The 27306-nt window shown below is 46.6% G+C and overlaps 1 protein-coding gene across 1 annotated transcript in view; it reads right to left on the bottom strand.

Moving 5' to 3' along the window:
* The window catches only part of LOC126530061 (ubiquitin carboxyl-terminal hydrolase 8-like), a 652141-nt gene extending 632550 nt beyond the window's left edge, over positions 1-19591 (bottom strand). Inside the window, exons 1-2 of the mRNA XM_072288295.1 lie at positions 19404-19591; positions 12693-12822 (exon numbers count right to left, since the gene is read on the bottom strand). Coding sequence (XP_072144396.1) covers positions 12693-12811 — 119 coding nt within the window. The 5' untranslated portion in view covers positions 12812-12822; positions 19404-19591. The remainder of the gene's footprint in view (positions 1-12692; positions 12823-19403) is intronic.
* Between the last annotated feature and the right edge of the window lie 7715 nt (positions 19592-27306).

Here is a 27306-nt window from a genome sequence, read left to right as displayed (position 1 = left end):
CAAGGGCGATAACATTGTGGCCGCTCAACGTAGGCTTTATGTGCGAGTGAAAGTGTGCGAGGGTGAGCCGACAGTGGTAGCTCGACCACAGGCGTACACGGGAGAAAAGCGGGGACGAGCGTGCATCTTCCGCTGCACGTCGAAGGGGGAGGAGGACGTTCTATTCCAGCAGCAACTGCGAATGGCGCTGCTGCGCGTGTTGGCGCGGTCCCATTACACGGGCACCTACCATAAATGTGCCTTTCAAGAAACCAAAATTCTAACCGAGAGCAACCAACAAAAACGACAGCTTAAACCGTTCCAAAGGAAACCTGCCGTCAGGTTATGTTCATCGTGTAAGCACAGAACTAACTATCTCCGACGACACCCAGGCGACCACCCTTACGTAGCCGAGAAGCATTCACGACCCCCTCCTCCACCCCTTCCCTCCGTCACTCCCCCACATTGACCACGAAAGCTTCAATGTTGCGCCTGAACGTCAACATCACCAATCCAAAACAAAGGAGCCGAGTTGGTTCCGAAACGCCGGGCCTTGAGAGTATGACAATAAATAAAGTTCTTTTTTTTTATCTGGAGCCACTTGAAAGTCATAACTAATTTACTCAACCAGCGTGGGGTTTGAGGTGCTATCCAGCGCCTCGCCCGCTAGTTCGCGCTTTGTGCGTAGCTGGATCTCCTGGAAACGCCTCCATAACGGCAAGATGGCGGACAAAGCTAACGCGCCGGAGCTCATTTCCCGGGCAAACCGTGCTTCTCCCTCTCCGGTTCGTGTCACCGGGACGCGCCGTGATTAACCTCCCGAGTGATTTGCCCCAGGGCGCCCTCTCAACCCGAGCTCTCTTCCTGTGAGCGCTTCCTCGCCGCGTCAGATACTCACAGGCCCGCAAAAAAGTGGTTACGTAGGACCTTTGTTCCCGCCACTTCTCGTTCTCGCGCTTGGTGGACGCTACCCGCTTAGCCCTAGCGCAAGAGACGCGCGCGCGTATTGGATCGGTCTTGCGGTGAGCCTTTGCCCCTAAGCGCCGTAGCTGTCGCACTGTGCTGTATCTCGGGTGAATAAACCCTCGCTTGTTGACGACCTGAGTCGGGAGCTTTGTCTGCGCCGTGTCGGAGAGTCGACGAACCCTGCCTTTGAGCGTCGCGAATTGCAAGAGCGGTGTGTCCTTTTCTTGCCGTTGCTCGCTGGGTGAGACTGGGCAAAACCATCTCCACATACCTGTCGCCCAACTCGGTTTCCACATGGCATGGCATGGCACGCCCCTTTGCGGCACTCGTTCTTGCTTGATCCCCTTGCTACGGATGATACCTACAGCATGAGGTGTCGTCTGCCTGTGGCTTAAGGCGGATTTGCGAAGTCTTCCGATGCGCGCAATACAGTGTCCCCGGGGGATATTTCCCTCGTCGCGAGTCGTTGAACAACTTCTGCTTGTGTGGCAATTGTCAAGGATCTCTGCGCAGTGGTAGGGAGCAGTCCATGGCTCCTTGCAACCTAATTCCTCACGCACAATAAACATGTAGTCGCTTCTGTGAAGACGCGTTTCACTTTTATGTTCTACCGATTCCTAAAAAAGAAGGATCAACCGTATTTTTGATACTACGTAACCTTTGAGTGAAGTTCTCGGTAATGCGTTCGCTAAGTTCCAGGAGCGATGACTAATGTCGCGAGCAGCGAGCGAATTGCATACGCAAGGGTTCCGCAGTGTTGTGTGTTTTACGAATGGCGCATAAGTTTTACCGCTGCCATGGGACCAATAACTATGGCTAACCAAGATTGAATATGGCGAATATTGGTGGGAAACCCCAATAAATATGCATGAGAGGTCAAATGTGTGCAGCATTTCCATAAGACTCTCTGTGTTCCATGTATTCATTTCTATGTGTTCGAAAGCGTAGTATTTGTGCAAAGATATAAATGTACCTCTCTGATGTGGGAACGGTTCAAAACATGTGGAATAGTTTGAGGCAACTGAAATTCCTAATGCAACCGCTAGAGAGAAGCAACTTCGCTGGAAATTGCGTTGTGTTCCTATACGACCGCAGAATTCCGGTGTATTTTTTTTTACTGTCTCGTTAAATGAACGACAATATTATGGGCATCATTAAGGAGTGCGCAATAGAAGTCAGTGGTAACTTCGTTAGACAGGAGACCGGTAAGCTATCGCAGGAGACGAAAAATCTGATCAAGAAACGACAATGTATGAAAGCCTCTAACCCTACAGCTAGAATAGAACTGGAAGAACTTTCTAAGTTAATCAACAAGCGTAAGACAGCTGACATAAGGAACTATAATATGGATAAAATTGAACATACTCTGTGGAACGGAGGAAGCCTAAAAGCAGTGAAGAAGAAACTAGGAATGGGCATGAATCAGATGTATGCGTTAAGAGACAAAGCGGGCAATATCGTTACTAACATGGATGAGATAGTTCAAGTGGCTGAGGAGTTCTATAGAGATTTATGCAGTACCAGTAGCACCCACGACGATAATGTGAGAGATAATAGTCTAGAGAAACTTGAAATCCCACAAGTAACGCGGGAAGAAGTAAAGCACGCCTTGGGAGCTATGCAAAGAGGGAAGGCAGCTGGGGAGAATCAGGTAACAGTAGATTTGTTGAAGTATGGTGGGAATATTGTCCTAGAAAGACTGGCCACCTTATATGCACAATGCCTCATGACCTCGAACGTACCGGAATCTTGGAAGAACGCTAACCTAATCCTAATGCTTAAGAAAGGGGACGCCCAAGTCTTGAAAAATTATAGACCGATCAGGTTACTGTCCGTTGCCTAGAAAGTATTTACTAAGGTAATCGCAAATAGAATCAGGAACACCTTAGACTTCTGTCAACCAAAGGACCCGGCAGGATTCCGTAAAGGCTACTCAACAATAGACCATACTCACACTATCGATCAGGTGATAGAGAAATGTGCGGAATATAACCAACCCTTATATATAGCTTTCATTGATTTCGAAAAAGCGTTTGAGTCAGTCGAAACATCAGCAGTCATGGAGGCATTACGGAATCAGGATGTAGATGAACCATATGTAAAATACTGGAGGATATCTATAGCGGCTCCACAGCCACAGTAGTCCTCCATAAAGCAAGCAACAAAATCCCAATAAAGAAAGGCGTCAGACAGGGAGATACGATCTCTCCAATGCTATTCACAGCATGTTTACAGGAGGTATTCAGAGACCTGGAGTGGGAAGAATTGGGGATAAAAGTTGATGGAGAATACGTTAGCAGCTTGCGATTCGCTGATGATATTGCCTTGCTTAGTAACTCAGGAGACCAATTGCAATGCATGCTCACTGACCTGGAGAGGCAAAGCAGAAGGGTGGGTCTGAAAATTAATCTGCAGAAAACTAAAGTAATGTTTAACAGTCTCGGAAGAGAACAGCAGTTTACGATAGGTAGCGAGGCGCTGGAAGTGGTAAGGGAATACATCTACTTAGGGCAGGTAGTGACCACGGATCAGGATCATGAGACTGAAATAACCAGAAGAATAAGAATGGGCTGGGGTGCGCTTGGCAGGCATTCTGAAGTCATGAACAGCAGGTTGCCACTATGCCTCAAGAGAAAAGTGTATAACAGCTGTGTCTTACCAGTACTCACGTATGGGGCAGAAACCTGGTGGCTTACGAAAAGGGTTCTGCTGAAATTGAGGACGACGCAACGAGCTATGGAAAGAAGAATGATGGGTGTAACGTTAAGGGATAAGAAAAGAGCAGATTGGGTGAGGGAACAAACGCGGCCCAGGTAGCACACAAAGTCTTGAAAACGTCGTGTTAAGGGATTCAACGTCTGAAACAGATTTTTAACCAAAATTGACGCATCAAAGACGTTCCAAACAAGATAGCTTAAAAACGAGGGGTGAATACGTTTTGATAACGTTGGAAGCCAGGCAGCTTAAAAACGAGGGGTGAATACGTTTTGAAAACGACCCAAGGCGCCACCGCCACGCCACGGCGCGTCAGCCTCTTTAGCGGCTTCTACAATATTCAACAACCCATCAACGCGACCCAACCTTGCGCAAGGTGGCGATACCGTCGTCAAATCATGTGACCAAGGTGGCCACGTGATTCGTGATGCCGGGCAGCCGGGCGAGCCGGGCGAGCCGGGCATGGTCGCGTCGTCATGGCGTCGTCGCGTCACCGCACACGCATTGCGCTGTGGTGTGCTTGCGGCTGTTGTGAATGTGTTGCCGCTGCCCTTTGCTATGTAAGTGTTGCAGTGTTTTGCTGTCAAGGAAACGATATTCTGTGATCAGTTTGGGTTGTGCGATATGTTTGTGTGGTTTTAATTCGGAAATCAGTAGTGTTTTCAATTGTTATGTGACCAAGGCGGCCACGTTATTCGTGAAGCCGGGCATAGTTGCGTTATCGCACTCGCATGGCACTATGGTCTGTTTGCGACTGCTCTGAATGTGCTGCCGCTGCCCTTTGTCATGTAAGTGTTGCAGTGCTTTGCTGTCAAGAAAACGACATTCTGTGATTAGTTTGGGTTGTGCGATCTGTTTGAGCCGGGCATAATAGCGTTATCGCACTTGCATTGCGCTGTGGTATGATAGCGGCTGTTCTGAATGTGCTGCCGCTGCCCTTTGTCATGTAAGTGTTGCAGGGTTTTGCCGTCAAGAAAATGACGTTCTGTGATTAGTTTTGGTTGTGCGATCTGTTTGTGTAGTTTAATTTGGAAATCAGTAGTGTTTTCAATTGGAGGGCGCGGAGTGGAGGGCACTAATCAGCTCTTCAAGTTCATTGTCATGTTATGTGAGGCGCCTTTTCACTGACGCTGTAATTAAGGTGTTAAGGGCAGTATAAGGACGAAAGTTAGAGGAACGAAATCGTGCCTGCGTGTCCCTAGCGTCGGGATCGGCCGCTATGCGTGATCCTAACTAGAAAGCATTTTGCAGAATGCGAAGAAAGGCGGCAAAATTTCTGTCTGTGCGCACCTTGCCGATCTCCGCAATAGAGCCGTCATCGTGGTATTTTAGTCTCCCGTTTAGCAAGAGTGTTGCAGACAAGAGAACTGGTTCAAACAGGCTTTTTTTTTCATGATTCAGTACTAGTGCGGTATCCCAAAAGGTGAAGTCAAGTGCTCGCCCTATTTTCTTCCCTCGCGCTACAGCGCACTGATGGAATTTTGCGTGCACCATACCGTGCTTTTATCGTTTGCGCTTCAGGTTCTCGATTGTGTTTTCGCCCCCTTTACCCACGTGATGGGTATTTCATGGTCTTACCGGGTACCACGTGTGTCCATATATTGTGTTCAATATATGAAACGGCCAAACTCGATTTTATTTGACGCCTCAAATGGTAGTAATGTATTGAGTCCCTTGTAGCTTTGTGCTTGTTATCAATTTTACTATTTGGCGAATGGATACAGCATGTACGCTGCATAACTCGCTTGTGGATACTGCATACGTGAGTCGAGTACGTCCTTGGTATAAAATAACTTGTGTGCTTTAGGTAGTACGATTGTTTGCAGTTTGGGACATGTGTCGGAATGTACGCTGTGCGCCCTTCGCGCTTTACGGCGGCCTGCCGAGTTCGCGTGGGTGCCATGTGTGCGCATGGAGTTCGCGACGCGCTCTCTTTATATATATGTGTGTTCTGTTCGCGCGCTTCGCACAACAGGGCATGTCGCAGTTCTTTGTCTTTGTGCAACACATTTTCCTAGCGTATGTCTGTGCATTATTTGATACCGGTTTCACACGGATCTCTTTTAGCCGCTATCCAGTCCGTTACAAATCGAATTTCTCGGTCGTGATTGGCTCCTCTGCGCAAACTACGAGAGTGAGCCAGTCGCATCGATAATTTCGATCCAAATCGGGCGTGATCGCGATCGAGAGTAGTCGCGTGAGACCGGTTTTACACATGGCTCCCACATAGGGAACACATTAAGTTCAATGCTACTGAGTGAAGAGCAAGTGCATATAAATGCCAGTGGTGGTATGTGGGCAAGTCTTTCTGGTGAAGCCAATACTGGTGCAATCAAAACATTTCAATTACCAGCGTAGTGCATCAATGTGTCTACATCGACAAAATGGAGCACCAGTGCAGATATCTGAGCGTACCTGTCCAGGGCAGCAAGTGTGTCTACATTGAAACCACTACCAGCATGTGCGACAGTTCTATTTCCAGCAGCGGGACTGCACAATAATCAGTAGGGTGCTCTCAAGCTGTACCGAAGAGCAGCTAATGGAGGCCTTGAAAAACAAATGCTACGGACAGGAAAGACCCGAAGAATATAAAGGGGAATATCGGGGGGAAGAAAACGCAGATATGGACAGGCCAATCACACGAGAAGAAGTGAACGCAGCTCTGGGGTCCCTAACCAAAAACACAGCACCGGGAGCAGACAAAATTAACAACTCCCTCATTCGCAACCTAAGCGAGGAGGCGATAGATCAATTAACAATCTACTTAAACAAATTGTGGAACGAGGGAACGATCCCGGAGGAATGGAAACACGCCGAGGTCGTAATGATCCCGAAGCCAGGAAAGAAGCTACAGATAGAAAACCTCAGACCAATCTCCCTCACCTCGTGCTTGGGAAAGTTATACGAAAGAATAATCACAAAGAGAATACAGCAACTCATGGAAGGGAAGGAACTGTATCCGCACAGTATGTTTGGCTTCCGAGCAAAGCTATCAACACAGGATGTCCTCCTACAGATTAAGGAAGAGGTGCTAAGCAAAGCACCCAAGACAGGAGAAAACATCATAATGGCACTAGACATCAAGGGAGCCTTCGATAATGTCAGCCACACGGCAATAATGGAAGGGCTTCAAAACATAAATTCTGGGAAGAGGACTCATGACTACGTGAGAGCCTTCCTAGCAAAAAGAACGGCCACAATAGGACTAGGGGATATAAGAAGCGAAACCTTTGTCACCCCAAGCAAAGGTACGCCACAGGGCTCAGTCATTTCACCCATACTGTTTAACATTGCGATGCTTGGCCTGGCCAGGGAACTAGGCGAAATCGAGGGCATACGACATGCAATGTATGCGGACGATATCACAATATGGGCCAACCAAGGAACGCTAGGACAAAAGCAAGAGAAAGTGCAAGAGGCAGCAAACCGCGTATGAAAACTATGTTAAGGCAAGAGGCCTGGCTTGCTCCACAGAGAAATCGGAAATACTCAGAATTGGAAAGAACCCCACCAAGGCCGAAATCGAAATAAACTTAGAGGGCCAGCTTATAGCGGAAAAGAACATTATAAGAATTCTAGGAATGTGGCTGCAAAGCAGCGGAAAATGCAGTCACACAATTAGCTTACTCCAAAAATCGACAGATCAAGTAAGCAGGATGATTACGAGAGTTTCAAATAGAAGATATGGCATGAAAGAGGCAGACACGATGAAGTTGGTTAAAAGTTTAGTGGTCAGCAGAGTCACATACTCGCTACCTTACCACTTGATGAACAAGCTAGAAAGAAAACAAGCAGAAACCATACTAAGGAAGGCGTACAAAACGGCACTGCACCTACCGAGGAATACTTCAAACGACAAGCTACTGCAGCTAGGAATACACAACACGTTCAGCGAGCTGGCAGAAGCGCAACTAAACACACAAATAGCGAGACTTTGGCAGTCGGCTACAGGAAGAATGCTCCTAAAGAGACTAGGATACGATACGAAAGGGGCAATAGATCGAGAGGCAGACATCCCAGACAACATCAGACAAACCCTCAGAATAAGTCCAATTCCACGCAACATGGATGCGAACCTACACGCAGCCAGAAGGCAGGCAAGGGCAGATTACGTGGAAGGCCACCTGGCAACACAGGAAAACACGGTGTACACGGATGCAGGGCTATACCCGTGGGACAAGCACACTAGAACACACAGAGTAGCTACGGCTGTAGTAGACTACATGGGAGAGACAATCAGCTGCGCAACCATAAGGAATTGCACGGTAGCGGAGGGGGAAGAGGTCGCCATAGCGCTTGCAGCGACCGAAGGCTACCGAAGTAACAGATCACTGACCATATTAACAGACTCCAAAGCTGCATGCAGGCATTACATGCAGGGGAGAGTCTGTAAAGAGGCCCTGCGAATCCTCCTCGGAGCAGGAACCCTCGGAAATAAAGTGACACACAAACTTTTCTGGATACCGGCCCATACCGGGATAGAAGGGAACGTGAGAGCAGACAGTCTAGTTCGCGAGATCACATACCGAGCTGGACAGATAGAGCCTCTCGAGAACCCTACAACGGTGGAGCCGACGTGTGCGGAAATATTAAACTACTATAGAGGGCAGAGAATCAAATATCCTCCGCCACACACACTACTTACACAACAGGAAGCAGCCGACTGGAGAAGGCTACAAACCGGAACTTTCTATAATCTACACATATTAAGTAAAATGTACCCGACACAATACAGAAACTCCTGCCCATGGTGCGGAGAAATACCAACTCTTTACCACATAACATGGGAATGTAAGCATAACTACACATTCCATAAACATAAAAACCCGAGTGCGGAGCAATGGGAGGGCCTGCTCACCAGCAGCGAGCTCACCGCCCAAAGGGCGATCGTGCAGCACGCGTGCGAAGTGGCCAGGCTCAGTGGAGTCCTGGAATATGGGCACACCCGTGCTGAGAAGCCAGGCAGCAAGCGCAAGACGGCTCACCGCTAAACCCCTTCATGGAACCAATAAAGTTTCTCTCTCTCTCTCAAGCAGTTTATCTATGAAGCTCTGCCTGGACTGTGTGCCAAATATTTTCGGACGTGAAACTGGGGGTGAATTGGTAAACATCAGTGGAACTGTGCCTGGACTTTGTGGCAAATGTTTTTGGATGTGAAAGTGTGAGTGAACTGGCAAAGAAGTTGCTCTGGGCTACATGTGTTAAACGTTTTTCTCATTCGGAGTGCCTTTTATTTACTTTAGGAGATTGGAGATGTGCGCAAAGTGTGACATGTCAGTTTGGTAATTAATGTATTTGCTGGCTTGCAAATTATTCGTTGCAACTTTGTTTTTGCCAGAGAGGTAAAACTTTGCCTCTTGTAAAGGGCTTTTTTGATAAAACACTTACTATTTATTATGACCATTGCTTCCTTTGTTACACAAATGCAGCTTCCAGTGCATTCCAGTTTATTTCCATGTTTATGTTAGCTTCTAATATGAGGCTTGCATATTCATTTCTCACGTTCTGGAGTGGCAAGATGCAGCATTACTGTCTCATCGTTCGCTGTACTACAGTAGTGTTCACTTGTTACACTGAATCCCCCGTTTAAGTATTTTGTACTAATTTCACTTTTTGCTTTTTTGTTGTATGGTTATTTTTTCTCGCTATTACCTACTTTGATGGATCCTAAAGGCAATATTTCCAATTTTGTATTGTTCCCACTTTTTTTTTATTTCTGTCACAGGATTGTTTTATGATAGTATGCGGTGGTATTTTTTTTGTGCTCTTTTCAAGCTTCTAGCTGATTGGTAACATTGCTTGAAGGCAGTTACCATCCGATTCATACTCTTGCATTTTTCAGTCTACTTCTTCCATTCGCTCCGATGTCACTTCTGCATCTAATAGCACGTGCACTTTACTATGATAAATTAGACACTTTAGTAACTCCAGGTTTTCCTGTTCATTTTTGTATGTGTACTTGGAATTTTGTTTATGTGCTAGTGAATGTTCACTTTCGAGTTCATTATGAATCCTTTCTGCGACTTTTGTCATTGTTGATGTACCTTTACTTCTATTTGCATTTCTCACACAGTTTTTTTGAACCTTGCATAAGCATTGAATTTTAATAAAGTGTTTTTGCTTTGTCACAATGTTCTCATTTCATGCACTCTTGGCATGAAGGGCTTGGTCTGGCCACCTGCCAAGACGTGGCCATTTGTTCTTTGCAGGATGTGATTCCCATTGTGGTTGTAAGCATCGTAGCTTACTAAAGGCAGTATTAAGGATTTATTATTCCTAACAGGCTCATTTTCGTGCCACTAGGTAGAGGATGCGCCGGCCATGCGGGGAACAGTGCTTGGTACTGCGCCATGGCTCTTACAGTCAACACCGATGCTTCTACTCATCTGGGGCGCGATTGGAGATCGTTGTTCGAAACGCCCGATCAGTTTCACCTCACGCGATTGGCCTAGGCCGTGCCAACGGGTGCGGCTGACGACGTCTGCGCGGCATAGGCCAGTCGCGTGAAGCGAAACTAAATGCGTGTTTTGAACAACGATGTCTGATCGCACCCGTCACCCGCGAAAATTAGCTTCAGATGATCGTAAACCTCTCAAGACCGCTTCTAGACCAGCTTTTTGATAACATCCTAAAAACGTTTGGAAATTGGTTACGAATAGTTTTGGCAAAGGGATTACTTGTGTCTTTCCCAATCCTATTTCTAGACCAGCTTTTCGAACACGTCTTGCAGACCTGTTCTAGATCGTCTCAAGAAAGTAATTAAGCCGGACATTAGCAGAGATATACGACGTTTTCCCGCCGAAGTTCTCTCATTCGTGTCTTCTTTAACCCGTTTTTATCATCTTGGGTAAACGCTAGGAAAACGTTACGTATCCCTTTTGTGCTACCTGGGTGCTGCCGATCGCAGCCCACTGCTTGGCTGAATTTCCAGCCGTGCCTACCTATCTTACATTAGTAGGGCGAGCTATCCGATTGGCAGCCCATGGCGCGTCATTGATAACTTTTCCAGCTTTGTGGTGAACAAATCTTCCTCGCAATAGTTGGAGTGTTAGTTAACTTGTTTCTATAAAAAGCAAGTAACAGAAAGAGAATGCACAAGAACAATTTCTCAGTACACTTAAGCACTTTCAGCACACAGCAAGTGTTGTCGGCTTGTGTTACAACGTGCTTCGTTTTGACGAAAGCTCTGCGGTCAGCGTTGGCCTCGGTCTTTTTGTGAGCACTATGACTCACCTTTGTTGCTTTGTGGGCTGCAAACATAAGGAATGGCAATATGTCAAGCTGCAACAGCGTGTCCCTCTGCAAGGCAGCAGATGAGCGGAGTGGCTGCAGCGCATTGGACTGTTGCTATCCGATCGACGTCAGCATTTGCATGTTTGCAGCCGTAACTTTACACCGGAGGATTAGTACCACAATAGCGCTTCGCGAGTCCGGTATTCGGGCAAGCACAGGCGCATGGGGACAGGGCCTGGCCATTCAAGAAATGTCAAGAAATGTAGTCTGTTGAAGAACCAGAATCTAAATTTGTGTGCAGGTAACGAGCGAAGAAGGTGAGCTGAGTGTCACAGGATAAATTGTTGTGGAATTCATGGTGCATAACTGTGAAGAAGTTATTTTCAAGAAAATTAACTGGATGCATGTATATTATAGGTCCCACAACTCTGCGTGGTACTGGTGTAAAAGAAATTGGCCTGTAGTTTTGTGGATCATATGTTAGTCCAGTTTTATTAATTGCGATTACTTTGCAGTTTTCCAACCGTAGGGTAAGGTGCCAGAGTTGTATGATTGCAAGTAAATTTGTTTTAGTATGATTGAACAGAATTCTACAGTGTTTTGTAAGAACTTATTTACTGATTTCATTTACCCCACATGACGCTTTAGGTTTTGATTTCTGTATTATGGCTTTGATACCAGCCGAGCTGAACAATAACAGGATTCATTAAATGGTAGCTCGTAAAATTGATTGCAGGCATCGAATCAGGTATTTAGGTGATAAGAATGACTGAGAGAAAGTATTGTTAAGCACAGTAGAACACAATAGGTCAGGTACTGGATCCCCAGAACTTTTCAGCAATATTCTGTTTTTATTTGTGTTTCCTTGTATAGTTCCCAAAAAGTGCTTTCGATTAGTCTTTAATAAATTGGGAAATGTACAATTAAGGCATAAAAATTTGTCTGACCACCATAAAATATGAGTTTGCAGCATTTTTATATGCTAACCCATGTGTCAGTTTTGCAGAAAGTTTCGCTGTATGGAATAAACATTTTTCTTGTTCGATAATGGATTCAGATATGTGCTATACCATGGTGCTTTTTGTTAGCGTAGACAGTTTGAAGGGGGACATATTTGGCGACTATCTCACAGATATTATTTTTAAAAACAGACCACGTAGATTCTTTGGAGCATTGCAAATGAAGTGGTAGAAAAGTGTTAAGAAATCTGCGGAGTTCTTTGTTGATGGCTTAATAGGTAGCTTTTTTATAATCTCGGAACTTTTTCCACTGTCGATGTGTTTTTTGCTGCTATTGTAAGCATAAAATCAGGGTTCTGAGATGTGGAGCAGATGGAATTCTCAATAGGAGAGTACCGGGCATGCAGTGTGAACCACTCAAAGATCTTCAGCTCACCATGAGCAAGTGTCACTCTTTTTGGCTTATGACAAGTCCCCTTCACAATGTACATGGAGGTACACATTTTAGTAGCCTTGCTTTTACTACAACAGATCTTCCACACTGTTTACAGATATATTTTTGTGTTCTGACTATGCTATTAATGCTCATGATGTTAAAAAAATTAAGCTATACTTTTTTATTCTTTTTCAATTCTATTTCTATACTTTTCTATTATTTCGTTAAATAACAATGAGCCTTCAAAAGCAATGCAAGAAATATTGATAACAGTTATTATTGTGAGTCAAAACTAGTCCTAAAACAGTGCACTGTGTATAAGAATGCAGCACTGATAAAAGCAACACAAGAAGTAAATGCCAATAAGATAGGATAGAGCTGTTGTGGCACTGAACACAACTTACATTCGGAGGTTCTTTCCTCTGAAGTGCTTGTCCTTGAGGTTGATGGCATCACCATCTACTAGTTTCATTAGCTCCTCAAAGGAGTTGGCCACGTGAAGGCTCTTGGTGGCTACCGGCATCTTCAGTATACCTGGAGAATGATACAAATGGCAGATAGCAAAGGCAGGATACTACAACAGGTGCGTAAGGAAACACTTTAACTTATAGTTACATGCAACAGGGTGGAGATGAAGACACAGCCTTTTTTTTTGCTACGTCAGCGTCTAAATAACAACATTAGTGGGTATCGCACTGTATGCACAAAACCTTTATGTCGTGCTAGACACACTCACAATATCAGGGCGATGGTGCGTCTAGAGTGTTATAGCCCCATGAAAAGGAAAACGGTCAATCCTATCGGAGTATTCAGATTACAGTAATGTATGCCTGAACTTGTGCAGTTATCTCGAGGTAATCTACAATGTATGATGATGCCCCTACAAAAAAAAAGAGAAAGCGTGAAGCCATGCCACTCAATTTGACAACTGTCGCCCATGCCTGTTGGTATCTCTGTTGCCAAGTTGTACTTTTGTTCAGAGAAAACAAGTTAGCCCTACAAACAGTTTTCTTCCAAGTTCATTGTTTGGCTGCCTGCCTGCCAGCCAGCACCTGTCTTTACCACATGAAAACGCTTTGTAACTGCAAACTGAATTCAGTCAGAATGCAAAGCACATCCATTTGTTAAGAATATTACGCCTGGTACAGATATTGAGAAATGTGAATCGAAATAAAATGCTGTTTTTGTTCAGCATTTTTTCAGACTGTGAGAAATGCAGTATGCGATAAAGTTCAATGGAACAGCAGTATGCTGTTCTTTGCCACATACCTTGAAAACATATTTCTCCAGACTGGTGCTGGTCACAACATTTGTAGCAAATGGTTGTGTGTTCTGTCTTAACTTGCTTCAATTCTGCAGTTACAAGAAGCTCCTAAATGTTGTGAACTAAAATGTAATTAATGTTTGGTAAATTATTCCATCCATTAGTGATTATCACACATATGCTTACTCTATCGATGACATGTTGCCAAAAAGTAAATGCCCTTTCCACTATGCTATATTTAATAACCACTTGTAGTACATCATTTGGAAAAATTCTTACTTGCCAGCATCTGGCACCAATATTTCTGGCCCAAACGTCACCAGAACCGAGCAAAACACTAAAAGACACAAATTTTGATAGACTAGCACATGACACTTCGAAAATACAAAATATGTCAGCCTCACCACAAGTATCACTCTCGTAAGGCAGAAAGGAAACAAAATCAAAGGGCAGCTTGCAACACCGCCTTTAATTTCCAGTAACAGCTACCCATGAGATCACCGATGTTGACGCTACCTGCTTCACTAGTCAACCTTTTACAGCAAGAGCCATCGTGGGCCTATTCGCTTAATCATCTCTACATCCGATGGTGGCTGTCGTACAAACCCCAAAGTGCTCTGCAAGGTCTTTATGAAGGAACCAAGGAAAAAGTCGCAGTATACCGCAAGAATCCAAACTCCAGACTGCCGCTTGAAGACTGTATCTCTCAGTCATTTCAATAATGCGCCCCCCCCCCCAAAACAAAAAGATATATATATATATATATATGTGTGTGTAAAGAGCCTGCCGCTACTCTCCGCCCCCTTCTACTCTTTGACTTATGTCACCCTCCTCCTCCTGTGTGTGTGTGCGTGTTTTTCCCATCCTCACTGACCTCCATGCCCAACATACATGGGACTCCGCCTTCCTCTTGGCCAGCATCGTTGCAAATAAGGCAGCTGTAAATCTGCCAAAGCACTGAGGGAAAGTCAATCACAGTCACCACAGTCCATTTCTATTTGATGTACACGTATCTGAGAATGACCGGCACCAATGTGTGAGCAAGGCGAACAATGGCGTGTGTGATGAGAGCGTGTGTGTTTGATCACAAAAGCAAAGCAATGGCGATGGTATGATGGCAACAGCATGAAAACTGTCTTTTATTTTTTCCATTCCGTCATAGAAATGCTACAACCTGTTTTGTTATGACCCAAGCCAATATTGAGAGTGGTACAACGCCAACAAAGATGCTGCATAGTGTTTACCGTTATAGTACACGGAAAATATTGGGGAACGTGGGCCGATCCCGAAAGTGGTGCTGTCTAGCGCAGTGGCTCAAAGTTCTAGCTGTTACAACAAATGAATGGGAGAAACTGAGAGGCTCCTGTTTTTATAAGCAACGTAAGCAAAAGGTAGTGGCAAGTCTGTGGCAGGATCGACACTGGTATCTGTGCAGGTGGTCTTCCTTGTGCTATGCAATATGAAGCGTGAGTCATTCATCTCAAAAAGCTAGTTGCCGTTGAAATGAGAGAAGTATGTGTGCGATCGTGGCATAATGTTTACGGAATTTGGCTGTGTTTGGCTCAATGTGGGTGTCATCACCCTTTCAACTGATAAAATGAGTGGCACAGTAATACTGGTCTGGGATGATAATTGGTGCCAAAAGATTTTACATTTTGCAGGATACATCAAATTGCATGAACCGACACCGACATCCTACCAGGAAAGTAGAAGGTGAACTGCAAACACTAGTGGTAGAGGTATTCAACGTTAAACCAAATGAGAAAGAAGAGCCCCCACTCCCACCCCCCTATCACCATGGCTCAGCTGCAGTGGTGCACAGATTGCCTAAGGTTCCCAAACCAGGCCTGCCACTCTCGCTTAATGTAGACTTCGCATACTCACACAACTCATCCAACTATTTGCATCTCATTCTGTGTTCACTTGTGGGAAGTATGTTTTCAAATGTGAAGGACTCTATGCACTGTGTGAAAGCACTGCAAGATGCATCTATTGACAATGAGCACCTGATGATGTTGTCCAATGTGAAATCAACGTTTACGTTGGAGTCAACCAAATTTGCTGTGAATTTGTGCAAGGCCATCTTCAGCAAAAACCATTCTCTCCCCTCAAGAACGTAATTTATGGTAGATGACCTCTGCTGCCTCCTTTAGCTTCTGCTTGAGCAACACATGGTGTTTGATCAAGAAATATGCAGGCAGAAACACTTAGCGTTTGGTTTTGTTGTGTTCAGCACTTCAGTGGGATTTTTGATCTTCGTAACCTGCACTAACATGGCATTGGAAGCTGGTGAGTGTACTGACCTGGTTACCTTGCAACATCTGCCGCAGGTGTCTGCACTGTAAATGAATGCCTTATGTGTGAACCTTCAGTCTGATGTGATTCGTCTCTTGGAACATCTGAACTATATACAACCAAGAATTCAGTTTACAGCAGAATAAGAGAATAGTAAATGTATTCCTTCCCTGAATGTTCTCATTGAATGCAGTGACAAGGGTCTTGCCAAAACAATTTACAGGAAGCCTGCCCATGCGGGACGAAACCTCAGCTTTTGCTACCCCGACCTGATGGATCCTAAATGTTCTCTTGCTATGACTCTCTTCAGACACACCATTCGCATGTGCTCAGCAGAAGCTTCACAGAAGAGAGAAATTGAAAGAGTGTAGACACAAGAACACCATCCAACAACAAAGCGACTAACACAATGAAACCTGTGCCCATCCAGTAAGCTTGTGGATTAAGCAAAACTGCGGGGAGAATCTAGACGCACTACAGCACTTAAATAGTGGATGTGCCTATCTCAAGGGACACAAATCATTTTAACCAAGGCCAGAGCGGGATATGACATGACAAACAACATCATAACCTTATGACAGTGGCAACGGGAATGCCTCAACTGCCCACAATCAGTTCACAGAATGAAATGCTACGTGTGCATCATTGAGGTTGCTCCAAGCATGCATCACCTCATTCAGGAATGTGACAAACTAAGGCCATTCCGGGACAAGTACCGACCTAAGTTACTGGCATCACTTGAGGAATAGGTCTTGTCTTGGGTTAACATTAAAGAGACACTTACTTTTGCTATGAAGCTTTTGATGTGAAACTCCCACAGTGAGCTATGCTTAACCAAACCTCCTGGCCCTTCACCTACTTTTTCAAGGAGGTGTCAAGCCATCATTTAAATATGTGATTAGCTCTCTCTGCCACTGAACAAGAGCCATTTGCCCTGTGCAAAACATTTGCTGGAAGAATCAAGTTACCTGGGAGTTGATTACAAAGTACCATGCTGTGAAGGGTGATGGTTTGGGCTAGTTGGTCTTCCATTTTAGATTGTGTGATACAGCACGAAACAGGGACAAGGGACCTCATTTTTTTTCTCGCGTCCCTTGTCCCTGCTCCCCGCTGTGCCCACAATGTACCATGCTGAGACTGTGATCATCTTGTATTTGAAAATCAGATCTTTTAAACAATGAACCAAGAATCATCGAACAGACATGACCAAAGGGCACACAGCTTTTAACGCCTTGGCTGCACCCAATGCAAACGCATACCGCAACACAAGCAGGCTGTCTGTAACTATCACTGCCAAAAGCAAGATAACCATCAACAAACGCTCTGCTCACATCCCTGCATATTTACTCTTGTGTCTACCTTCTCAACATGACATGGGGAAGCATTCTGGATATATATATATATATATATATATATATATATATATATATATATATATATATATATATATATATATATATATATATATATATATATATATATATATATGTATATATATATCATCATTATCATCATCATGTCATCTGTCACATCGCAGTATGACAGACGACACAGTATAACTCTTATCAAGGCATCCCTTTATCTTTAACCCCTGGCACTTCGGAGTAAAATTTCACAGCTTTGCCTATTTCACAAATTGTACTATACCTTCCCACAACTAAGAAATTCTGTATTACACCCGCCGCTTTGCACCCCACGCCGTCTTTTCAACTCTTTAAGTTTGCAGCGCATACATGGCTCCACAAACTCATTTAATAAATCTTTTTTAGCTAGCTCCATTACATTGTGGAATGACTTACCCGATTCCATAGTAACTGAAATAGAACCTAATAAATTCAGGCACTTATTAACAGCACATTTCAAAGGCTGAGTTATTTTGCCGTGTTTTTGAATGTGTATGCGTGTTTTGTTTTGTTTCCAAGTTGTTCTTGAGCCGCTGTGTCTATCTTAGTGTTGATGCTTCTGATGATGTTAATGTTGAACATGAAGCCTGCCCTTTGTATTGCTTTTTTGTTGTTACCGACCATTGTATATGTAACCACTGCTCCCCTCCCCCTTATGTAATGCCCTAAGCCAAGGGCCTTTGAGGGTAAATAAATTATGACTATATATATATATATATATATATATAGTCTTTGCACCATCTGTGCTGTACATGTAATTTCTGGCACCTATCCTTTGGTTAATTGTGAATCGCAAGGGTATGGGTCCACCCTGTATTGTGTACGTCAATTATTTATGCTTTTATGTTTTGAAGTGGTTGCCGCTTACCAGGTATGTTTCACTGCACTTTTGGTTTTGTTGATCAAACTATGGTGAACAATTTAAGCAAACTCAGTAGACACACTCCTCGAACCTTAAAAAAAAAGATAGCAACTAACTATAAAAACTGGTTTGGCATCATTCAAATGTAGCAGTTGGTTTTGCCATTGCATGAAAACATTTAGGAGAATATAACAAGTCGAAAGCTTAGGAAGCACAGCATACACCTGTTGATTAGCTGACACAATCCGTCATCAAATGACAAATACAATGTAGTAACTTTTTATGAACTATGTAAAAGTGTTCATAACTGTATAAATTTTATTAACACTGTTGCTAGAACTCGCAAGTGAAAACTGTTCGCGAGGCTGTCACGAAACACTGTGCACATCGAACACTAATAATTAAGCACCACTATGACTGATCTCACAGAATGGCTCGGGAACACATAAAAATGATTTAGATTTCAAGGCGCATGTCAAGCACTAAATTGGAACAACCAGAGCACCTTGAAAGGGCATCGAGAAACTTGCGAAGAATGCACAAAACTACTCTAGAGTGAAGTAGAAAGGGTGGCAATGCAGGACATGCAGGTACAGTAAACAAAGCACGACCCAACACAATTTTAGCTCATCAGGGCCCAGGACAGCAGAACAAGCAAGCGGGCATACGGGCAGCTTCGCCTGCAGCAATATCACCCCGTCGCTACAGCTTTAATTCAGGCACTCACATAGGGCCATGGCGCGCTGATACACAATTAAAGCCAACGAACAAGTGATAGCCGGTGACATTTCCTGTGGTAACTAGCAAAAGAGCAGTTTAGTGCAAGGCAATGAAGGAGGGTAGGATGCCAAGCGAAACTTGAAACACTCGCCATACTTATCAAGCGCACGACGCGAGAAAGATCGCATTTGTAAACGCGGAATGCGCTGAACAATAAACGAAGATGTGACATATCGATACTGTCGTCGCGCGTTAACAGCGATGAGAGGTCGTCCACCGGCCAATGGTGCGCGAAAATAAGTAACAGCGTTAACATGCTGGAACACTGTAATAAGCCACCGCACTGAAATCTACTGCAACCTCGTTTAGCTGTAGTGTACGCCGTGAAACTGACATCCCCAAATCGTGATCACGGCACGTTCAGCTAGCATGAAATAAAAAAGAAAGCTAAGAAAAAAAAAAACATTCTGTCAATGAAGGAACTTGAGACGCGATTACGCTGGGAAACTGCAGTTTGCGAAGTGCTTCGCTCGTCGACTTCGACAGACAGTCGCGAGACGAGGCCACGTACCTTTGCAACAGTGCCAAGATCGTACGAAGGCCACTTGTATTTCACATTGACCACACGTAATCCGATCTTTCAAGTTCCAAGTGTTGAACAGTGAACGTGTAATTTGACGGCATTTCTAATCGCGCAACTGAAACCCAGTGCACGCAAACGCAAGCGAAAACAACACGAAATCGAAATTGGCCCAACCAGCTGCCAAAGCCATCTTGATTCTTACTACGGCATGGCTAACGTCACGCTTTATGATCATGTGACGTTCAAATATCACTTGTATAGTACTTCATCACCAATGGAAATTATATAACTTCAGAATAATTAAAAAATAAAACAGCTGCTCATGTTCTAAAGCATTTATTGGTCGCGATACCAGCGCTACTGCAGCAATCAAAAGAAGCAAACGAGACGGAAACAAAACAAGCATGGCGGAACTAAAGTTTGTTCAGTATCTGTTAGACGAAGAGAAACTTACCTTGCAAATTATGGAAAAATTTCAGAGCCAAGTAAACAAGCTCAGGGTCGAGGAGATGAATCTGCTGAGCGCACTTCGTGATAAGCAGTTCTAAGAGACGACCGCTGAACGACCTATGCAAGAGGAAGAGCTGGCGGCGGTTGATTTGACGGTAGTAATGCCCGCTGGCTGGAGCGTGTGTTGGATTGAACACTTTGCTTTTACTTTCCAGGGTAGCAAGGCTGGAGTTGAAGACGACGAAGAGCCGACGAATTCCGAGCTCATTGACCTGCGAGTTGGTAGCATCCTAAGCAGTGAGTAGACCTCGTTGATGGTGCACCGTAATGTATGAAACTCTATGGTGCACCGTGTATTCAACCTGTTTCCCTTCTCTACTGCCGCAGCACCGATGGATATTTCAAGCGAGCCTCGAGACATCAGTGAAGAGGAAGACGAGACGTAAAGCCCAGATTGTCGCCAACCAACTATTAAAGCCAATAGTGAGGATCCGGTGTCAGATCTACCGCGGAGTCCACCTATTGGAATATCGACCGCGCAGACATCCACAAATAACGAGCCATCTAAGCCATCAATTTTAAGAAAATCGACCAAATCTGTCTTTCTGACACAGACGGGATGGAAAATCAAGATGTAGGTATAGGCAGGTTGCGAACGTAGTTCCCGCGCCTACTTGGGCGCCCCTCGCGGCGGCGAGCGCGGAACCGGCAGGATACGACTGGCCCGCTTGCGTTCGGAAAGCCTGTATGTGCACTGTTTCGCGCGTAGCTGTTGCCTTTTCTGAGCAATGCCGAAGTGCAACCCGAGCTGTTGCGTAGTGGGCTGCAACAGCACGTACACCAACTCACGAGGAACAAAGTATTACAGGTTTCCAAGCCGACCGTATGAAGCAGAACGGTGTCAACACTGGATAGCGCTCGTCCGACGGCATAAGCTGTTTTATGTTCCGGCGTTATGCCAAGTGCGTTATAACGCTGAATTCTTTGCTTTTACAGCAATGATGGCGCAACGGGAAACCTGCATTCAGTGGCGTAGCTAGGTCGTCTGGCACCCGGGGCCCATAGGTCTTCTGTCACCCCCCCCCCCCCCCCGGTTTATTCGAGGAAGGCGAGGATATCAACAATTTCCGTGTGTCTTCAGACGTATTTGACCCCCCCCCCCCCCCCCCGTTAGTACGCCACTGCCTGCAGTGCGTACCAGGATATGCAGCAAACATAGTTTGTTCCCACACTGTACCGCAGTAAAGCTGTGGAACTCTTTCCCCAACATCTCCCATTCAAACAGCGCTAGGGCTTGCCGAGAGATTTGAGGAGGGGTTGCAGCCGGCTGAGCTGGCATACACCCTTCTGCGCCCAGCATATCAACTAAGGGGCAGTTGAGATCGCCAAAATGTTTGACAGTGTGGTTTATTGAAACCTCCTTTGCACGCACTGAAAAATCGCAACATAAAAGTATCGCACTTCCAGTAACTTGGGCGAAAATATTTTCCTAGCGTAGTCTAACACAACAGGTAAGTTCATCTCTTTTTTTTTGTGTTTGGTGAGAGCAATGTTAGAACACCTCGCGTAGGTCTTACAAGTCGTTCGTACGCCCCACGTTCTTGGATGAGATGTTTTGGATTCGTATTTGCCGTCCTGTATGTACAGGGAAACTACCGCGGCGTCCTTGCACTTCCCTGCGATGCCAGCACGGCAATATTATCGCAGCTCCCCGCTAGGATTTGTCTGTTGTCGCCGATCTTCAAGAATCAATGTCGCCTATAATTTCATGCCTCCACACTGTAGATAACGAAGTAACTTACGCTGAGCTTCACGCATCTCGCTGGTGCGTTATTTTTCGTTTGCGGAATAAACCTAGCAGTCACTTCCCATCAGTGCGAGTTCAACACTTCCCTCACGCCGTAGACGTGCCCCACTTCAAATAGACGACTTCCTTTCTCTAAATTCTTTTCACGAAAAAAGCTATGAAGATCGTGTAATTCCCGAAACCCGGTTAAAATTAATATCGGCACGCTGTTTCGCACCATCGCTACCGTTTGACAGGGCGCCAAACACGCAGCGCGGGCTGCTGACGCCGCGAGTAATCCTACCACATTCGCGCAACTATTCGTCAGATGGCGCTAGGGGTCGGAAAGACAGGGCGCCGCCTAGCACTTGCAACGTGCCCATGGACCCCCGATCTCTTAAACGAACAAGGTCACCGACAGAGAAAAGACCTAACTCTCCCACCAAGTCCAAGGCAAAGAAGTACGATAGAGAGATTCCTACCAAGAAGGACTTCTTAAAAGAGAGCGTTTTAGACCAAGCAGTTTCTACTGCTCGGATTTATTCACCATGGGAACTTTAACAGTAATTCAGTGGAACTGTCGTTCCATACTTTCCGCTGCAACAGATTTGTTATATCTTATTTCTAAATATTCTCCAGATATTATTATTTTACAGGAAACTTGGCTTGTTGCAGGTCAGGCTTTTCATCTAAAAAATTTCCGATGTTTTCGATTGGATCGCCTATCCCGAGGCGGTGGTTTACTTTTGTTTGTCTCATCAAAAATCTGTCATAGAGCTACTATAACATACCAGATAATGTCCCCAGACTGAAATCTTAGCACTGGATGTAATACTCCCTGGTTGCACACCTTTTTCTATAATTAACACGTACTTTCCCGCTGGAGTGCAAGATACCCGCTATCTGGATACCTGTATTGCACGTAGTCAGAAGAACATCCTACTGGTGGGAGATTTCAATTCTCATCATTGTTATGTTTCGCCTACGACGCGCGGTATAGCCGGCGCGGATGCAACGGACGCCGGGGCTTCGTTCAAAGCGGCGGACATTTTGGCCCGTTCGACGCCGCCGCAACGCCTCCCCGCCAAGCGCGTCCAGGCGTGTTTCAGTGCCACGTGTCTTCGTGTGTGCGTGTGTGTGTGTGTGTGCCCACGCTTGTCAAAGCGCGGCAGCCGGGGAGAGGAGCTCCCCAAGTGTGAAGCGAGGAGGTCTGATCGGCGCCGGGTTGGCGATGCGTCACTACACTCGTCTCAACATGTCTCTCAGCCTGTCCGGGCCCAGAGTCACGTGGTCTCACCCCGAGACGTTCCTTCTTGCCCTCAACTCCGAGAGTATAAGAGCAGCTGCCCCCGGACGCCGAGAGAGAGGCTCCGATTTCTTCTGTTGAGTTACGTGCTCTCCCGTCTCTCACTTCGGTCGACCTGACCGCCCGCTCTTTTGCGATGTTAGAATAAACAAGTTGTTCTGTTACCAGTCGACTCATGCTTTGCCAGGACCTTCGGATGCTTCCAGTGCCCCAGGCAGCCAGGCCAACGCTACCCTTGGGGCTTGCGACCCATTTGCAATAACGGGCGTCAGCGCTGAGATTCAAACAGCTGGTTGCCAGCGGTGAGATCGCGACAACGGAGGCCAGCAGCGAAGAGATGCGGTTGACTGTATGCTGAGCAGCACAACGACCATCCGGGAGCAGTGCAACGAGCCCTGTGTGATGAATGGTTGCCTGCAGCGGAACGACTGCGCTGAATTCTTGGCTGCGAGGTTTGGTGAGTGCGGGACTTTCTTCTTCTGAGTTTCGCCAGGCTTTTGTTAGTGTCAGAAACAGAGCTGGTAATTGTGGTTGTCGTTGCTGCCGGGTTAGTTTGCGGCAAGACAATAGTAGGCAGTAGAGAAAGCAGCATTCAGAGCAGCCATGGATTTGAAGTCGTTGCGCAAACCGAAATTGCTGGAGCTTGCAAGAGAGTTGGGTCTGGATGTCTCAGACAAACTCAGAAAACCGGAACTGCTAAGGGCTATTCTTGAGTTAGAAGCTGAGGATGACGAGCTGTCGGAATGCCTTGAGACCATTGAGGAGAGGGAGACGGCAAAAAGACAGGAGCGCGAACTTAAAGAGCAAAAAGAGAAAGATGAGCGTGAACGTAAAGAACAGAAAGAGAAACAGGAGCGCGAACTTAAGGAACAGAAAGAGCGAGAGCAACAAGAGAAAGAAAAAGGGCGCGACCGTCAACACGCTTTGGAAATGAAGCGTCTCGAGATTGAGATGGAACGCGCTCGTAATGGAAGTCAGGCATACGGTGCAGGAGAACGAGTATTGTTCAAAATGACTGACCTGATGCGGCCGTTTAAGCTTGGAGAGGACATTGGTTTGTTCCTGGTTAACTTTGAGCGAACGTGCGAGAAGCAGGGGTTCTCTCGAGAAACGTGGCCACAGCGCTTGCTCACTTTGTTACCCGGCGAGGCGGCCGACGTAGTCGCTCGCTTGAAGAGAGAGGAGGCAGAGGATTTCGACAAAGTGAAATAGAGTCTGCTAAAAAAGTACAGGCTGTCAGCGGAGGCGTTCAGTCGGAAGTTTCGGGAAAATGAGAAAGGCAGAAGTGAGTCACACACAGAGTTTGCCTACAGGCTAATGTCAAACATGCAGGAGTGACTCAAAGAAGAGAAAGCGTTTGGTGACCACGAGAAAGTTCTGCAGTGTTTCGGGCTAGAACAGTTTTATAGTCGGTTACCTGAGAACGTGCGGTACTGGGTCTTGGATAGGCCAGACGTTAGTACCGTGGCTAGAGCCGCTGAGCTAGCCGAGGAGTTTGTGACGCGTCGGGCTCGCCGAGCTAAGGACGGTCAAAAGGGTCAATTTGGCTCCAAGTTTGAGAGGCCGAAGTTCACGCCCATGAGAGCAAAGGGGGACACACGTAGTGCGGATGCGAGTGAAAGCAGTCCGACCGAACGTAAGGAGACGGCGGCAGCCGAAGCCGAACGCAGAAAGCGGTTCGAGATGAGGCAAGCGCGTGTGTTATACGTGCCAGAAGCCGGGTCACTTTCGGCGCAGCGTCCGGAAACAAAAACAAAAGTCGTGTTTTTGTCGTTATGCAGCACTGACGAGAACATGAAGCTTCTCGAGCCTTACATGCGAGACCTCCTCGTGAACGGGAAAGAGTGCCGAGTGCTTCGCGATTCCGCAGCTACAATGTATGTAGTTCACCCCTCCTACGTGGAACCCGATATGTTCACGGGCGAGTGCGCATGGATCAAGCAAGCCGTGGAAGCTCATAGCGTGTGTCTGCCCGTAGCAAAAGTGCTTATTGAAGGACCTTTCGGAGTGCTTGAGACGGAGGCCGCAGTGTCATCTATGCTGCCCCCCCAGTACCCGTACCTATTTTCGAACAGGTCCGATCACCTCCTGCGCGAGAAGGGGCTTTTCTTTGGTGAGGCTAGCGTTCAGGCCTTAACAAGATCGAAGGTTCGGGAGCTCGCTGCAAAGGCGGTAGTTGCGGGGCCGACGTTGTCGAACAATGAGAAAGGGTCAGAGGCGCAGCAAGCTGATATTCAGAGCACGCCCGAACTGAATAAAATTGAGCCTGTAGCATTAAAGGCACCAGATACTGGAGAGGAAATTCCCGATGCGGGAAAGTTAGAAGAGCTATCTGCAGATTTGCTCATCGCGCCTACGTCAGATGGACTTAATAGGTTGCTAAGAGTCAGCCGGTCGGCTTTGATAGCCGAGCAAAAGAAGGATGGCAGCCTAGAAAGCATACGCTGCATTGTCAAGGAAGGTGTCGCCAAGAAAAATGCTCGCTTTGTGGAAAGAGGTGGGGTCCTGTACCGAAAGTATCTAGACCGCAGAGGAGTGGAGTTCGATCAGCTGATCGTGCCTCAATGCTATCGTCAGGATCTGTTGCGCTTGTCGCATGGGGGTTCGTGGTCCGGACACCTAGGAGTTAAGAAAACTAAGGACCGTCTCTTGCAAGAGTACTGTTGGCCAGGGTGTTTTCGGGACGCAGACCACTTTGTGAAGACATGTGACACCTGTCAGCGGGTGGGCAAACCAGGGGACAAATCGAGGGCGCCGTTGAAGTTGGTACCTATCATTACGGACCCTTTTAGACGGCTCGTTATTGATACAGTGGGACCTCTGCCGGTAACAGCCACGGAGTACAGACACATCTTGACTGTGATCTGCCCAGCGACAAAGTTCCCTGAAGCAGTGCCGCTTAAAGAACTCAGCTCAGTTGAGATAGTCAATGCACTACTGTCCATATTTGCGCGAGTTGGTTTTCCTGCGGAAATCCAGTCAGATCAGGGCACGGTGTTTACGAGCGCTTTGACGACAGCCTTTCTCGAAAGGTGCGGGGTAAAGCTGTTACACAGCTCAGTGTACCACCCACAGTCGAGTTCCGTTGAGAAGCTCCACTCCGTAATGAAGCGCGTGTTGAGAGCATTGTGGTTTGCACAACAAACTGACTGGGATCTGTGTCTGCCTGGGGTGACGTTGGCATTAAAGACCGCGCCGCATGCGGCTACGGGGTTTTCGCCAGCTGAGCTAGTGTACGGTCGCTCGCTGCGATCTCCGCTTCGCATGCTTCGAGACGGATAACTGCCCTCTCCAATGGCTGCAGACCATCTCTTCCACAAATGGCCGCCTCCTGCGCTGGAGCCTCGCTTTGCAACAACATTCCTTTGAGGTGCGTTACAAAAAGGGGAGTCTCAACGGTAACGCCGATGGCTTAAGTCGAAGCCCCTAACGTAAGAATCAGCCTCAAAGTTATTTGTTACTGATGTTTTTCTTCCTGAGGCAGGATTTTTAACATATTGCTTTTGTGTAGTGTTTCAAAGTGATGATGTCCTTTCTAGTGCAATTTTCCAATTTGTGGACGCGTTCTGAGTGCTGCTAGACTACTGTAAGGAACTAGGCAGTAGTATAAAAGGGGAAAGAGCCTGGCATGGCTTAGTGAGGGTTGTGCCGTGCTTGGTGACTGAGCGGCTGAGTTTCGGCGCATTTCTAACGCTTGCTGGGAACGAGAACAAAAATGTCAACTCTCCCGAAGTCACTTTGCAGTGTCCTGTGTGAACCTGAACGAGAGAACGAGGCCTTCTCTATGCGCTGCGCTCAAGAAACGCCGAAGGACGACCGACTTCGGTTATGAGCATCATCAAGCGACATGCCTCCGGACAGCGGATGCAGTCCCCTGACCATCGGGATCTCCTTCCCCCGGCGGGGCGGTCTGTTACGTTTCGCCTACGACGCGCGGTATAGCCGGCGCGGATGCAACGGACGCCGGGGCTTCGTTCAAAGCGGCGGACATTTTGGCCCGTTCGACGCCGCCGCAACGCCTCCCCGCCAAGCGCGTCCAGGCGTGTTTCAGTGCCACGTGTCTTCGTGTGTGCGTGTTTGTGTGTGTGCCCACGCTTGTCAAAGCGCGGCAGCCGGGGAGAGGAGCTCCCCAAGTGTGAAGCGAGGAGGTCTGATCGGCGCCGGGTTGGCGATGCGTCACTACACTCGTCTCAACATGTCTCTCAGCCTGTCCGGGCCCAGAGTCACGTGGTCTCACCCCGAGACGTTCCTTCTTGCCCTTAACTCCGAGAGTATAAGAGCAGCTGCCCCCGGACGCCGAGAGAGAGGCTCCGATTTGTTCTGTTGAGTTACGTGCTCTCCCGTCTCTC

The sequence above is a fragment of the Dermacentor andersoni genome, chromosome 5 (assembly GCF_023375885.2).
Source record: "Dermacentor andersoni chromosome 5, qqDerAnde1_hic_scaffold, whole genome shotgun sequence".
In the NCBI taxonomy this organism is placed as follows: Eukaryota; Metazoa; Arthropoda; class Arachnida; order Ixodida; family Ixodidae; genus Dermacentor; species Dermacentor andersoni.
Note: the sequence above shows the minus strand (reverse complement) of the source record. Positions and strands in the feature narration are given on the sequence as shown.